The sequence below is a fragment of the Drosophila pseudoobscura genome, chromosome 4, assembly GCF_009870125.1.
Source record: "Drosophila pseudoobscura strain MV-25-SWS-2005 chromosome 4, UCI_Dpse_MV25, whole genome shotgun sequence".
Taxonomy (NCBI): domain Eukaryota; kingdom Metazoa; phylum Arthropoda; class Insecta; order Diptera; family Drosophilidae; genus Drosophila; species Drosophila pseudoobscura.
The window spans coordinates 7515228-7531099 of NC_046681.1; the positions used below are offsets into that span (position 1 = coordinate 7515228).

At 46.7% G+C, this 15872-nt stretch overlaps 2 protein-coding genes across 4 annotated transcripts in view; both read right to left on the reverse strand.

Annotated features, from left to right (window-relative positions):
• Positions 1 to 7026, reverse strand: part of Tmtc1 (Transmembrane O-mannosyltransferase targeting cadherins 1) — a 48813-nt gene extending 41787 nt beyond the window's left edge. Inside the window, exon 1 of one of the 2 annotated variants that reach the window (XM_001355955.4) lies at positions 6981 to 7026. In XM_001355955.4, coding sequence (XP_001355991.4) covers positions 6981 to 6994 — 14 coding nt within the window. In that variant the 5' untranslated portion in view covers positions 6995 to 7026. Of the gene's footprint in view, positions 1 to 1545; positions 2193 to 6980 lie in introns of those variants that run through there. The other variant, XM_015181136.2, reaches the window with a different exon arrangement.
• A 1534-nt stretch (positions 7027 to 8560) lies between these two features.
• Gr23a (Gustatory receptor 23a) lies at positions 8561 to 10963 on the reverse strand. 2 transcript variants are annotated; one of them, XM_033380690.1, is made up of 3 exons: positions 9032 to 9892; positions 8814 to 8972; positions 8561 to 8754 (listed from the first exon to the last, which is right to left on the reverse strand). In XM_033380690.1, exons 1-3 carry the CDS (start codon positions 9890 to 9892, stop codon positions 8671 to 8673), a joined length of 1104 nt encoding a protein of 367 aa, XP_033236581.1. In that variant the 3' UTR covers positions 8561 to 8670. The 2 variants fall into 2 exon arrangements, with proteins under 2 accessions (XP_033236581.1, XP_015036619.2); XM_015181133.2 differs by lacking the exon at positions 9032 to 9892 and adding an exon at positions 9998 to 10963 and having other exon boundaries at positions 8575 to 8754.
• Between the last annotated feature and the right edge of the window lie 4909 nt (positions 10964 to 15872).

Here is a 15872-nt window from a genome sequence, read left to right on the forward strand (position 1 = left end):
CGCTCTTCCCACCAAAACCAGCCGTTACATCTCTGTCCCCTCCGCCAGTGATAGAGAGACAGAGATAGAGAGAAGAAGTAAGCGCTTGGTGGGGGTAGCCAAGGCCCTCTGGCTTTAACAAGGATCTGATATGAATGAGACACGGCCTTCTGGTAGTTATGGTCATACTTTATGCTTTTCGACATTTTTTTTGGGAATTAGGAGCTTATCAAGAAAGACAGACATTCTGACAGGCAAATATCGACTCGTCTAATGATGCTGATCAATATTATATAACGTTTCACCAGATCGAAAACGCTTCCTTTTAGGCACTACTAGATGGGTAAAACCCATTGCGTTTGGGGTATAAAAACAAATGATCTTTTCTATACGAATATGATGCTGTGCTATGAATGCCATGAATGCAGTGGGAAATATATATTCTTTGACAAGAAATCGTTGATAAACAATAGTGAAATGTTGCCATTCTGCCATTCAAGGCACTTCCTGGCTATCTGGCTATTTCCGAATGAGGCGTGGCTTTGCCTTTGGCTTATGCCAGGAACTTTTGCACTTAGTGGCAGTTCTCCCCCTCCATGCCCCCCGCCCCCCTCTCTGTGTGAAAGCGGTCGAGCGAGTGTTCTAATCCTCTGGCCGCCACTTGTTTGCTGGCGAAACAAGTTTGCACTCAAAACTCGTAAATAATGGATGGAAAAAGCGCAACCGCACCATTCATAATGGAAAAAGTTGCCCAGCCACTTGAAACTATTGCACAGGCACTGGGCAGGATTCCGGTGGGTTGGTTCGGGTCTGGCCTGGTCTGGCCTGGTCTGGGGTGGATCAAGCCGATGGCTGGGCCCCCCTGCGCCCTGTCCGGACATTGCATGCCGTCACGCCTCTGCTGGGGCACTGCTGCAGCACTCGCCGCCGGCGTTATTGTCATGTGTACAGTAAAAATAACAAATAACAAACAGGGATCGTAGCACAGGGACCAGGACAAGCCATAAAGGCGGACTCTGTACGGCTCGATGCTGTTGCTTTTGGTGTTGCTGCATCGGCGGCGGCATCGGCGGCGGCGGCTGTGCTGTGGCCTTGATGCGGTTGCTCTGGCCGGGTCCTGTTCGAGACCCTGGCATTCCGACAGGACAGGCATAACCCACATTCGTTTCGGAGCCAAGGTTATAGTCACATTTTTAATATGCTGTCTCTTCCGGTGCTGGATGTTGTTTATGATGCGCATATCCAATGAAATTTTATATACGGGCCGGGCCGGGCCGTTTGTGCAATAAATTTAAAATGCCTTTCAGCTTTAAATTCCGCAGGATGTGTTCCACAGAGAGCGAGAGAGAGCTTTAACTTTGGGTGTATTTATAGCATTTCTTATACGGGGCATGAAATATTCTTCAGCAGGCCATAAATTTCAATACTTATGAACTTAATTCGTGTATAATTTGATTATCCATGGGCCTTTTACCGAAAAATAAAGAAGATTTCCCGGAAAACGTTGCAAAAATCTGGCGGGAATGTGGCCAGGCTTAGACCATATTGAATTATCTTTCATCTTACCTTTAGCCATTCACTGATTTATTTTCCGTTTGCAGGCAGTGGGCCTTCCCGTTCCGGCCCTGAACTTCAAGGAAGAATTCCGATGGGGATGGCGGCGCAATTAAAATCGGGGCCGCCACGGCACGGCGGATAAACGCTGCTGAAAGCCGGGTACGGCGGAAATTGGATTCACACACACACTCCCGCAAACAGATGTCGCCAGAGCGCACACAAACAAACACAATCGTCCCTGCGGGTTGTGCGTGTGTGTGGGGGTGGGGGGCCGGGCAGTACGGCAATTATTGTAATATTTTGACTTTGGTTTAGTTTTGAATCTCGTGCGGACTCGAATCGATTTAATTTATGTTGCACTGACGAGTATTTGCCTAGTCTCTTGCAATCTGGGCTGACATGAGGTTCGACTATTCTCACACGTGCTTCAGACTCGTACATTCGTAGCTTCAGCGGACCCGGCGAAAACCGAAGCCGGACGAATTCACCATCGACCATCAACCACGCGATTCGAACAACTGAGTGCGAGTGCGAATGCGAGTGCGGCCCGGCAGAGTTCTCCGGCGGGAGCAGCGAGTGGACATCGGAACGAGCGCCCCGCCAATGAGCGTACCACACACTCGCTCAAGAGTGGCCCGCCTTCGGGTCGTCGCGACGACAGTGGGCTCTGCTCTGCGCAGACTCTCTCCCCGAGCTGCTGTGCTGTGCGGTGTGGTGGGTTTCGCCGAAATGTTATGCTCGTCGGCTGTTAGAGAAGCAACAGTTTGGTGTGGTCTCAACAGAGGTATTCGGATAAAGTTCCCCTCTTGCTATAAAACTGTTCTTAACAGTCCCCTTCAACTATTTTAACCCTGTTTTTAGGCAAGGGCTGACTTTTTCCCATTTGAAGACTGGCGAAATGTTTCCTCCTACATTATTATTTCGGAATGTATTTTAATCTTTATTCTTCTAAAAACAATATATATTCGCCTTCAAATCTTGTATTATCTGAATAGTTTCCACTGTGTGGTTAATCTTTCCCACAAGCATCACACCACAAAAGCCCTCTTTCATTTCCTCCGCACTCCCCGCCCTCTGTCTGCCTGTCCCACACTCTCAGCAATTGTTAAATTAAGGGAACAATGGGAAAGATAATGCGAATGCCAAATTGGATTCAATTAAATTAATTTGCATTTGCGGCATTTAAATGGGCTCATTCGCATATGCAGCTCGCTGCGAAAAGAATACGAAATACGGAATACGGAAGTGGAGTTTGATAAGTAAGTGCTTTATATTATGCGTACATATAAAACCCAATTAGCCCGTAATAGGTTTGCCCACAAAACCCACAAAAACTGCACAGACATAACCGATGCCGGTTTCTGCAGTTTCCTGCTCGCCTGGTACTTCATTCTACAGTTTTCCCACATTCTCAGATCTATTAGGGACGACGACGACGACGACGGCCTTTACATAATGCAACAGCTGGCTGAGTGCTGTGCCACCCCCTACCCCAACGCCAACACCACAACCCACCCTTAGACCCCGAGCACAATCCTCCTCCAACTATCGCCGAGCGAGGACTGGCTCTTATGAAGTTCAACAAATTATTGTGAATGGGTTTTTTTTTGTTTTTTTGTTTTTCGGGGTTGATTTGTATGCAGCGCTAAAAGCTTGAAAAATGTTTTACCCGCACGTGTTTCCTGCGCTTTGATAGAAGAACCCCCCTAACCCCCCCCTTTGCAGGGACACTCGCCGACTCTCGCATTCGAAAGACATTATATAAATAAAATGGGAAAAATGGTAAAAGAAAAGCACAACAATGAAATGCCAACTCGGGCTAAGGGGCTCTCGGGCTCTCGGGCTGACTGCGACAGTTACATGGCAATCTGAGGCGTGGCTCTCCACCCCCCACCGAATGGGAGTCAGAAGCGAAGAGATTGGAGCTGCCCGTCCTCCGGAGAGGGTCTTCGTAGAACATGTGACTTCTTTAGAGAGAAAAAGCTGAACAAATTCTTGCCAATTTTAGACTCGCGGAGCAAAAAGAGCTGCGAACGGGAATAGAAGTTGGTTTTTCATAGAACTAGTGGTATATAGGATATAACCATATGCTATACATACTATATATTTCTTAAAACTAGTACCTATAAAGTCTTAAGCCTTTGGCATGAAATAAGTAAAGCCTTTTCTTATAATTCTCAAAAATTAATTGGATTAATTTCTGCATAACTCGAGTAAATAAGAAATATTTCTTAGAAAATTACACACAGGTAATGCAAGCTCTTACAATCTTTGATTTGATTTCTCTGGAATATTACATATTACTCTTAAAAAGGTTTTTAAATAATTTCAAAACTACTAACCATAAAATCCCATTCTTAGGCGAAAGATTTGGGACATTATAGCTCTAATGAATGACGAGTCTACGGCCAGGCCATACAAGACTGATGTTTATGTTAGGATTCACATTTGGCTGGGGACTGCCTCACTCTTGGGGCGGCGTTGGGGGGCTAGGGGGGTGACTCTTTGGGTGCTGTCTTCCTGTTAACTTTGCAGATTTCCCCGGCTGACGGCCTGCATTTGCTCCAAATTGAATCCTGCGAGAATGCGCGAGACAAACATCTAAATTGTCAACGTAATGCGACAAAATATTGAAGTCAGCAGACAAAGTCAGCTCTGGCTCTAGGTCCCAGCCACACCTGACACATCTTGTCCGTTTCTATCCCTATTCCTGTCACTAGTCGTGCTCCTGCTCCTGCTCCAGCTCCTGCTCCTGTTGCTGTGCTGGTTACCCGGGTTCCTGGATCTGTCGCCGTGCTGTGACTCAATTCAGCTCTGTGCGGAGCTTGCCAGGCACGAATTCAATTTCGCGTCCACAGATGCCATTCACCTTCGGCACGTACGACTATCAACGTCAACAAGTTAGCAGCGGGCGGATGCGATGCTCGTGGGCGTAGGGATACTGCTGAGGCGGGGAGGGGGGGCGTGGCGGGCCAAAGTGGAAAACAGCAGTCAGACAATACAATTGCTTCCTTGACTGCATCTGAGAGGCAGCTCGGACTCGCCGTCTCCAGCTAACGCTCCCCAGTGCTCCTGACATTTTATACTGAATTATTTATATAGTTTTCTTTACCTTTTTTTTCCTCCCTTCCCTATTTTTGTGCTCTTTCTCGACTATCGCTCATTATTTTCTTTTGTCGTTGACTTCTCCATTTCTCCATTTTTATTGCTCGGCGTTGTCAACGAGCTTGCAATTTAAGCCGGATCCGTTTCGAGCCCGTGGCGTGGACAGTAATTAAATACATATACCCGGCGTATACCCGGCGTACACCCTGCGTATACCCGGCGTACACCCGGCGTAAGCCCGGTATTGTGCGAATCTTTGATTACCTCTGAGATTTAGGGGGGTGGACCTGGGGCAAGAACCCCCTGAAAAAATAAAATATTACTGTGAAATATTTTCAAATTGTGGACACGGAAAAAGTTTCACTCGCCAAGACGACCCCGACCCCGCCCCCGTCTCCACCACCCTCCGCCATCCATATGGCCCCACATTTTGTTACTTCTTTGGTTTGCCCGTGGGAAATCTACTAACAGAAAATAAAAGTTTCTGGTCAAGTGAGTGCAAAAGTTTTAAGTGACGCACTTTTTCCCCTCACCCCACCCCACCCCAACCCACTCTATCCCTTTCCACAGCCTCTTAGCCAGTGGCCAGGAGGGGGCTACTTGTGGGGCCAGTGTCGGAGATTACTTTTGTCGTTCGAATTTGGCAGAGTGGAATTTTATTAGGCTTGACTTATGGGCCATCTGCCGCACACCGTACTCGTACTCGCATGTACATGTGTCCCAGCAAATGCTTGTAGTTGTTGATTAAACTCTACATGTGGGAGGGGAGGCGGGGGGAGTCGAAGTGGACATTAAGTCCTGTGAAATGATTGCTGCCAGAGAGGAATATATGAGTCTCCAAACACACTGGAGACAGCAGATGCCCTGGCAGACTGATCGCTGATGAAGGAAATACATTTATATGGGAAGGAAAGTTATCAATATTTGACTTTTGATTGGATTTTAGCAAAAGCATTCCAACAGAAGCTACAGTTCATATCGAAATATAGGGTTTGAGGAAATAATGAATATATTTTAATATCACTGCTTTGGAAGGACCTTCCTTGGGCTCTCTAAACTTTTACCACCAATGCTAAAACCTTCAGAAAATCCTATAATTCATGACTTGTGGTAAGAGCTGAATGATTCCTGTGGGCTCTCCTCATTCTCAGGGAAAGGTACCTTCAAAAGCCCTAGAATAAGCCAGGCTCTCGGTCTAAATTGAATCCAGTTTCGAAAGCTTTTTTTCCAGGTATCCGTATCCCTTCTCTGAGCAGCCGGTGGAAGATGGATGGATGTGTGGCCAAGTGGCAAGTCGACGAGGAGATCCAGTGCCATAAACAAATTCGTAATTGCCTTGTAATGCCTTGTGTTGACAGGACTCCGACAGCCAGATAAGGTCCTAGGCTCAGCGAGAGAGCTATGAAGGCTGCAAATTAGCATAAAACTTCAATTTCGCTTTCGCACATCGCACGTCCGTTGCAGCAAGGGGCTTGGTGGGTGAGGGGAGAGGGGAGACAGGGGGAATACCATATTTTCCAACGAACAAACAAATCGCAATAGATTGCGATTGCCAACTATAAACCAGGGAGGAAGGCAGGCGGCAGGATTTGCGGCCGGAGACGACACTCCCACACATACTCGTGTGTATGGATACCGATACTCCTGCATTAATTAGTAATTTATTCTAACTTTTACGGCTTGGCCGTGCCCGGGGCCCGGGGCCGGGCACAATGGAGTGTGTAAGTACGGGCAGGGCTTCCGGGCGAGTCGCACGAGTATATGGAGTGTAAATGAACTTTTTGTGCATTTGACTAATTTCATTTCAAAGTTGTGTTCGTCTGTTCAAATTTTATGAATATTTAAAAACTTTCGGCCCCAAAAATGATTCCCAGCCTGTGGCTGTGTGAGAAGACAAAGCCTTCGAATTGAAAATTCATCAAAAAAGTTGAACACTTTGTAAAGTGGATAAAATATTCATGCATGCAAGTTTATATTAGTCGAAAAGTTGGATTGGCTAATAATTCACTAAAAACCAATTAGACCGCTCTTAGCACACCTCGCTTTGCTCTGCAGAAATTTCCAACCGCCCGAGCGCTTAAAAGCAATGAAAAGTCGACGAGACTTGCTTTCGATCAAAAGTGATTTTGATTTTGGGGATTTTACCCACTAAAGACCCATTAAAAATTACTTGATAGGTTAGTACATTTTACTCTAGTTGTGACTGGAAGGGGTTTGAACGTACAAGCAGGGGGATTGACAGGCTTCTGGGTGATGGATCATGGGTTGAAGATCATGGGAATGGCTTACTCAACCTGCTGTCTAAATAAATATAGTAAATAAATGAGAAATCGGCTTACAGTATGGGTAACATTTCCAGAGGACTCCTGGTTTCTGCACTTCGACATACGACAGTTCAGGGATGGTCCTGCAAGAAATAGAATGTTAGAGGTATTAAAAATATATTATTAGCCTAAGCGATTCTCATTCGTAGATCAGAGGGGTTTTTGTACTGACTAAAAATTGAATAAAATTATAGTCTCAAGAATATGCAAGACTTGTGGAACCCCCTCCAACGAGTACCTAGAAGTAGCCGTCTCTCATAATTTCGAATATAATTACCGATTCGTAGAACCAAGGGGTTCCCTTATTGTATCAAAATTGAATTAAATTATAGTCCCAAGAACAGGCCAAGCTTATGAAACCCCCCTCCAACGAGTTCCTAGAAGTAGTCCTTTCGTATAATTTCAAATACACATAATTATCCATTCGTAGAGCAGAGGTGTTCTCGTATGGTCTAAAAATTAAATTAGACCCCCAAGAACAGGCCAGGCCTATGGAACCCCCTTCCAACGAGTACCTAGAAGTAGTCGCTGGCTGGCTAAAACGAGTGCTAATCGAGGAGCCTCATAAATATTTATAGGCGACTGTTTCAGTTGTTATATGTTAATTTGGGCCACAAGTGCCGGCACAGTTACATCTCGAGCATCTTGAGCATCTGCCAGTGTGGTAAATAATATTTACATGCCTCGGCATTTGCATAGCTAACGACAAAAACTGCTCTTCGGGCTGGGGCCGCTCGAACACATGCGGAAAACCTAACCCGAACCCGAACCAGAACAGTTCCAACACCAGTTTACACAAATTAATGCGAACTCGCACGTGTTAATTCAAGGATGTGCTCCTGCCTCTGCCTCTGCCTCTACTGCCTCTGCTGGAGCTGCTTTATCCCTTCCATGGTATTCGGCATGAATTTGCATATTAGAAAAAGTTTTCTGCTTGTGAAATGTCAGTTTAATATGCGTGAAGTAGTTCTGCCCGCCTCCTCCTTGTAAAATGCGCTTAAGAAAGCGAAGATAAAACTTTGCGCAATCTAACTTTTGGCCCAGCCATACCCACACCCGGCCCCGGCCCCGACTCCGACCCGGACTGGGGACTGCGGCGTGGGTGGCATAAATAATTAGGGCCACAGAGGCAACTATGACAAAGCTAGTCGGCATCGCGATGTTCTTGCCGCTTCCCAACACTGCTCTGGGATGGATTGTTTAAGTTTGTCTGATTTCAGTGACGTGTGGGATGCCCTGCCATGAGGGATGTGTGCAAATAACTTTTATAATTGATTAGGAACTTATGATAACGTTTCATTTTTGCTTATTCCGGCACTTTTGGTGTCTCTTTATGTTTTTCAACACTGCTCGCTCGAGGATTGTTTGTTTAAGCTTTTCTGCTTTCAATGCTGGTGGGATGTATGCAAATAGTTCTTAAATTTGATTACAAACTTAGTCTAACATTAGTTTTAGTAGCCTAACATTTGTTAGTTTCTCTAACATTTAGAGAGAGGAAATGGGATAGACGGAGTGCAGGAATACATTGTATAGATTAGCTTAATCGTAAGATATATATTTATATATTATCAGAGTTCAGCGGGAACTCTTAAACGTATTTTTTCTAATCATATAAGCATGTGCTCATCTTATTTATTTCAGGCTTGCCATCCCACAATTACCAAACGATTGTTCGCGGAATCCAGCATCGCTCCTCTGCTATCCACTATCCCGAATACGCATTGGCACTCCTCTCCGCAAACATAAACTGTATGAGAATCACCAAGTAAGTGACGACGGCTGCAAACATCTGAAAAGGATCGATTGAAGGCTCATCACTCCCCCACTCGATGGCGGCCATTCGCTTACACTACTCAGTAGATGCAGATTGAGGCTGAAGAAGTCCTTGGCGGTGACCACAAAGCGCTGGTGCAGCGTCTGCAGGGAGAACTCACTGACCAGATGGTTGTAGCGCCTGCTGCCCAGGGGCTTCACCAGCTTGGAGATGAGACAACCGATCTCGCGACCCTGGAACGATGATGTTAGGAAAGTAAGTAGACGGAGGAGTCGGGAGGATAGAGCCTCACAAGGTTGTAGCTCTGCTGGCAGTGCCAGCAGGCGGCCGACATCTGAAGAGCCACATTGACGATGAAACCCAAGTTCTGCAAGATGGGATACAGCCTAGAGGGCGTGGTCCGCAAATCGATGAACAGCCAGTAGGCGTTGCACACGAACCCCGCGAAGAAAACAATGAAGATGATCAGCAGACTGCCGCCGTATCTCTCGTTGATCCGGGAGTACAAATGGTAGAGCTCGTTGTAGCGCCGCTTCAGGTCAACTAACCGAGCCGTCTGATGGTCCAGATACATGGCCTGCAGCTTGCTCTGGGGCCAGCTGCAAGCCAGCTCCCGGGCCAGCGCCTGCAACTGACGGCGGGCCAGGCGGACGCGCAGATTCACATACATGACCTGTGCGATGAAGGCTATGATGTGGAACTGCAGGCCAAGGAAGCTGGGCAGTGTCTTCCAGTAATACGAGATCACTCTCTCCGAGAACTTGTCCAGATTGGAGCACACCAAGTACTGAGCTCCAAGGATGGGCACCAGGAGGCCCACTACAGTGACACCCACCACAGGATCAGAGCACTCGAGCGAGTCAGAGTCGTCCTGCTGCAGGAAGGTGTTCGTCACGATAATGGCATGCGACCCGGTCTCACACACGAGCAGGACATATCGCAGGACACAGTCCAGATCGCAGTCCTCGGTCCGGGTGGCTCTGTGCACAGTCAGGGCCCAAATCGCCGTGTACCAGCACAGCCAGCAGCCGAACTGAAGCCACTGGACAGGCCGACTGTGTCGCCTGGAGGTGAGGCCAAGGGCGTAGAGCGTCAGGTGGAGAAACCTGAGGACCACTCGCGCGAAAGCTTGCTTCCTGCTCAAGGGAAACATGACTACTGAGACGAGTCAAGACCCTGGCTAGGCACTCAAGTGGTGTACAAATCAGATCCATCATTGTCAGTGTTAATTGGTAGAGACTTCAAGCTGTGTACTTACATTTTCGGCCCCCGCATCGCCGTACCAGGAGAGAGTGGCTATGGGCGTGCCAAAGTCCACGGCGGTGGCTCCGTTGAAGGTGAGGATCAAGAGGTTCTGCTCCTCGTACAGTCCCGTGATCATCCAGTAGGCGTTGGTCACAAACTCGAAGCTGGTCGCCAGGTGCAGCCCCAGCATGCCCCAGCCGTAGCAGTCGCTGAGCACCTCGTAGCACTCGAAGATGCGTTGGTAGGTCTTCCGGAGAGTCTGCAGCTGGGCCCACTCTTGGACGCCGTACGGCTGCCAGAGGTCGTTGCCCGCGGCCAGGGCGAGCAGGGAGCGGCGCAGCTGGAGCGAGCGATGGTTGAGATCCATCACGTGCTGCACCAGCTGCACGTAGCGGAGGCGGAGCAGCCACATGAGCGGCAGGGAGACCAAGAACACTGGCGATATCATTGTTCCGACTTCGGCGCTGATCAGGACTCTCACAAGATCGCAGGCGAACTGGGTCCCAATCAGGGGCAGCAGGTACGCGGCTTGGCGGCCTCGTCCGAACCTCCCGAGGCGCTGCAGCTGGAGCTGCGACTGGAAGCGCAGGTCCTCCAGCTGTCTGTGGGTCTTCTGCTTCAGCACGCTCTCCAGAAGGAGCAGCAGACCCAAAACTGTGCTGCCCATGAAGAGCATGGTGCCCACGACATTGCCCACACTCTCCGTGGCCACCGACCAGAAGCCGATGCCGATTGACAGCAGGTATACGAGGTACACAATCCAACAGCAGCGAATCGCCAAGGACAGCAGCAGCGAGCAGAGCTGGGAGCTGGGGGGCAGCGGCACTAGCCCCATTAGCCAGAACACTCCGGCCAGACAACGTCGCGTGAGACACTCGAATGAGTTCATACTGCAGTCAGAACTCCAAGTGATTGTTGTGAAAGGCACTCGAGCCATTCGAGGCAACTATTCATCAGTGGAACGATTGTACTTGTCATGTCGGAGTGGGTTCTACGTTCCATTTATAATTATTAAGTGACTCAGCTAAAACTCACTAAAGCTGGAGTCCCCTCTAATCAAAAACGGCAGATAGGTCGTGGCATTGATGAAGACATCCATCACCAGCACCCGGTCGCATATCCCTGAGAAAGTTGCCAATAGGAAGGGTGAGTTTTTGTGCATGGTGTTCCCACTAATTCTGGATATTTATGCACTTTTCTATCAACTAGCCTTACTGCTCAAAGGCCTAGCAAATTTACGGAGTAGAAAATGATTCTCTGGTGGTGTCAGCAGCTCGATGGGGTAGATCTTCGAGCTTAAATCGTTTGAATCGATCGCTGGCTAGGTCAAGGAGTGGTAAATCGAAATGACAGGCTCCCAACTTGTCCATGAGCCGCCCGTAATACACCAGTAAAGGGCAGGGTTTAGGGTTACCCTAAACCATGACTCAGACACCAGCAGTCGTAAGGTGACCACGAGGACCATAGGCAGGGCGACAAGGTGAAGGTAGTACCTGCCAATGTAGTAGCGGTGGCTTGGACATAAGGAATCTCTTTATCCAGCGGAAACCTTTTTCAAACTTTGGGAAATGCAATCCACTTCCAGCAGATGTGATACCTTTGCAACAGATCGAGAAAACAATAAAATCCTTGTAGAAATCATTGGAAAACTCTTTTCAGAAATAGTTTTGTAATATTTTTAATGTCCTCCGTCGCAGGTCGAAGCTCCCATGCGGCCTTCGCCGAACAACTGATGCCGCGCTTGATATCGCGCATACGCAGTGGTGGCCAGACCACTAATGAAAGTAATTAACACATTAATAAATGAATGGAACACCAAGTCAATCGATTAATGTAAATGCAAATTAGATAAATGCGTCTGTGAATACATTTCGAGCTAATCCATGGATTAGCCCAGCATTCGCTGGTTTTTCCTGTGGAAAATCCAGGTTGAAACGCAATTTACCATTATATTATCCGCACAAAGCGGCATTATGGTAAAAGCTTGTTTCCTTTTTCACATGCATATTATGTGCTCCCCTTTGGCATTAGTGGCGCCATTAAATTTTGGCCAGCTGCCAGGGAGACTTCTCTAAGCCCTAAAATAATGCCGCCGAAAATTATTCCCACATATTGGTCACGTTTCCGAGTTCTTGCCATAATTGGCATAAGCAGAAAAGTCTTTTTGTTTAGAGCAAAATGAGTACTAGAAGAGGGGGCCGGGGCCGGGGGCCTGGGTCCTGGGGCCGACGTGATGTCAAAAAGTTGTTTCAATTTAATTTGACTTTGATCGCCAGCTGACGCAGATGTCAGGCCTGATGACATGTGCCCTGTGCCTGTGCCCCCCTGGTGCTCCACCACATGCGAAAAGCAATACAGCAATATCTGAGAGGGGACGAGCATGTCTCTGTTCTGTTTATGGATTTACATCAGCGCAAGCTGTGGCCCCATGGCCGGCGACTCGACTCTCCAACGATATTGTAATTGAAATCGATGATTTTCCATGGAAATTGTATTAACAGATGAACAGTTTTTATTATAATAACTTTTATGGTAGCCCACTTTGCTTTTAGTAACACTAAAAAGTAATTTGTTTTGACACTTGAGAACTTTCCGTTTTTATGGGCAGCAAAGAGCACTCTTTCGCCCCATAAACATTAGTGAATATTATATGTATCTTTTTTATACCCGATACTCAAAATGAGTATTGGGGTATATTAGATTTGTGGTAAAAGTGGATGTGTGTAATGTCCAGAAGGAATCGTTTCCGACCCTATAAAGTATATATATTCTTGATCAGCATCAATAGCCGAGTCGATTGAGCCCTGTCTGTCTGTCCGTCCGTCCGTCTGTCCGTCTGTCCGTCCCCTTCAGCGCCTAATGCTCAAAGACTATAAGAGCTAGAGCAACGATGTTTTGGATCCAGACTTCTGTGATATGTCACTGCTCCAAAAATATTTCAAAACTTTGCCCCGCCCACTTCCGCCCCCACAAAGGGCGAAAATCTGTGGCATCCACAATTTTAAAGATACGAGAAAACTAAAAACGCAGAATCGTAGAAGATGACTATATCTTCTAGAGTGCAAAATCTGAACCAGATCGTATAATTATTACAGCCAGAATCACGAAAACAATTTCACTCTTTCTCGCTCTGTCTCACTCTAACACACAGGTTTCATGGTCGGTTTTGCCAATTGCAAAATATGAGTTCAAGGATCTCAGAACCTATAAAAGCCAGAGCAACCAAATTTGGTATCCACACTCCTGTGATATCGGACCTTGACCGTTTCCTGTCAAAATTTCGCCACACCCCCTTCCGCCCCCGCAAAGGACGAAAATCTGAGGCAACCACAAATCTCAGAGACTATTAAGGCTAGAGTAACCAAATTTGGTACACACACTCCTTTAAGATGTCACTATAAAACGTATATCTCAGAATTTCGCCCCACCCCCATCCGCCCCCACAAAGGACGAAAATCTGTTGCATCCACAATATTGCAGATTTGAGAAAACTAAAAACGCAGAATCATAGATAATGACCATATCTATTAGATTGCTGAATCTGGATCAGATCAGATCATTTTTATAGCCAACAGGAACAAATCAGTTTGCATTGGCTACGCAGCGCGTTACGTCACGCTCAGACTGATTTTCTGTCTCTCTCGCACGCACTCTTTGTCGTGTCGTTAAATATTAGCGGCGTCTGCCGGAGGAGAGCCATACTGACTTAGTATCGGGTATAACCTTAGAGTTGCGCTGTCCGCAGCAACTCACAACGTTCCCCCTCGTTTTTATTTGCGCGCATGGAGTCTTTAAAATGTGAATACTTATGAGCACGGGATGGGACATGAGACATGGGACATGGGGCAAAAGTTTCGTATCGTGTTCATAGATGGCTCTGACGAGTCTGCGTGTTTTATTGCCCAAGGAGCAGGGAAGTGGCCGAGAACTTCATAAATCACAGAAGTTTGTTTTTGGCCATGAAAAGGCTTACGGGGGTTTATCAAAATGAAAATTTATTGGCGCTTTGAATTTTAGATTTATGTATTCGCCCCCAATCCGAAGGATACGACTATTGACAGAGGACGAGGACGAGAACTTGTTCTGCCCGGCATGTGCCGAAGAAAATTTCCAATAATCATTGCCTGGATTCTAGCAATTCTCTTGCTCGTCTCTAGGCCTAATTGCCAATTTTCCACAGAATGGAACAGGGAAAAAGTCCGTATAATTGCGAAAATCTCTTTCGATGTTTGCTATTGTTGTTGTTGCAGGTTAACAAATTTTGTGTGGTATGGACACCTGTAATCAAATCTGGGAATCGAGCAAGCTGTGTATTGTTCCCACAGTTTTCGAGATTTCTAGGTTCATAAAAATCGTTAGTGAACGTTTGGAGCCGATGCTCTTTCCCTATATGATTTATGGAACTCTTTTAATATATTCAATACATCTCTCTTCCTCTGTATTTTGGTATCGCTTTGTTTGGGTTCTCCTGCGGGGAAGGTGCTTTTTTGGTAGGACAGCCAACGCAGACCGCACTTGTCATGAGAGATCATCTTTTCCCATAGAGAGAAAGAGAGGCACCAGGATCGATAGTTACATATGTTCTAATGTTAGATCTTGCACTCCGTTTATCGATTCCCATTTTTCCGCTACTGTCTCTCTCTTTCCACACCAATACCAAGCGCTTCCGGTTTGTCATGTGGATGCCACAGATTTTCATCCTTTGTGGAGGCCCTGTGGAAGGGCTGGCAAGATTTTGAGAAAAAACTTGATTCAGTGTGATATCTCAGGAGACTGGATGCAAAATTAGGTCGCTCTAGCGTTGATAGTCTCTGAGATACAGGCACTCATCGAGACTGAAAGACGGCCGGTTGGACAGATGTACAGAGAGACATATCCCTGTGGAATCGGCTATAGATGCTTATCGATTACACAATACAAACATTTTTTGATGTTACACACATCTACACAAATATATCCCCATTCTTGGCTTTTCGGTGATGGAGTTAACATATGGGACAAAAAACCAGAATTAGTTGGCTTCAAGTCCCAACAAAATCGTTTGATTTGTTAAGATCCTTTTTGGTCCCTCTTGTGCTGGCTGATTAAAACCTTTACTGCAGAACAGAGGAGCAAACGGGAATCCCATATGCACACGGAATAATTTGTTTGGTCTTTCGTTTTTCAAAGCAAACATATTTGCGGCACGGTACTGAGGATTGCAGCTGCAGCTCCTGGAGTGGGATTAATTTTCATTTAAATTCCGGCTTGTTAAATATGCAAAAAGTCTTTCCGGCTGTGGGCCAGCCAGCCCGTTGATGGTTAACGAACCAGTTTGCCACTCTGAGCAGTTATTAAAATTGCAAAAGTCCATTTGCGACACCTTTTGTGGGCGAGGTTAACCGCCAGAAGACAGTTGCCACTGTTTTAAAATCTTTATGGGAGATTTTCCTTTTTTCCCTCCAGAAAGTGGTCAGGTTTTTCCCCTGAATGTTTGTGGGGAGAATTTCGGATTCAATAAGGCTGCCCCTCACGTTTATGCAGTCGGTGTGCACTTATAAATGCGAAAACAGTCAGAATGCCAGTGCCCCCCGGCCAGAGTTGCCTAATCTTCAAAGGCAGCCGCAACCCTTTTCGTTGGCCGGCAAGCTGGATAATTTGTAGCTTTGAAGCAAAAAGTCCTTGGGCAAAAATGCATAATTCATGGAACGTACCTCCCCTCCCTCCCTTTCTGTTTTCATCTCCTTTCTTAAACTTTGATGGTGCAACTTTTTAATCGGATTCCCCGGATTCCATGGCTCGATTGCCACAACATCAGCTCATCGCCATCGATTTATGCATCATATCTGTAGTTTTTCCCCCTTTCTGGTGGCTTTTTCCCAGCTCATTTTTGGCCAATAAGTGCCCGG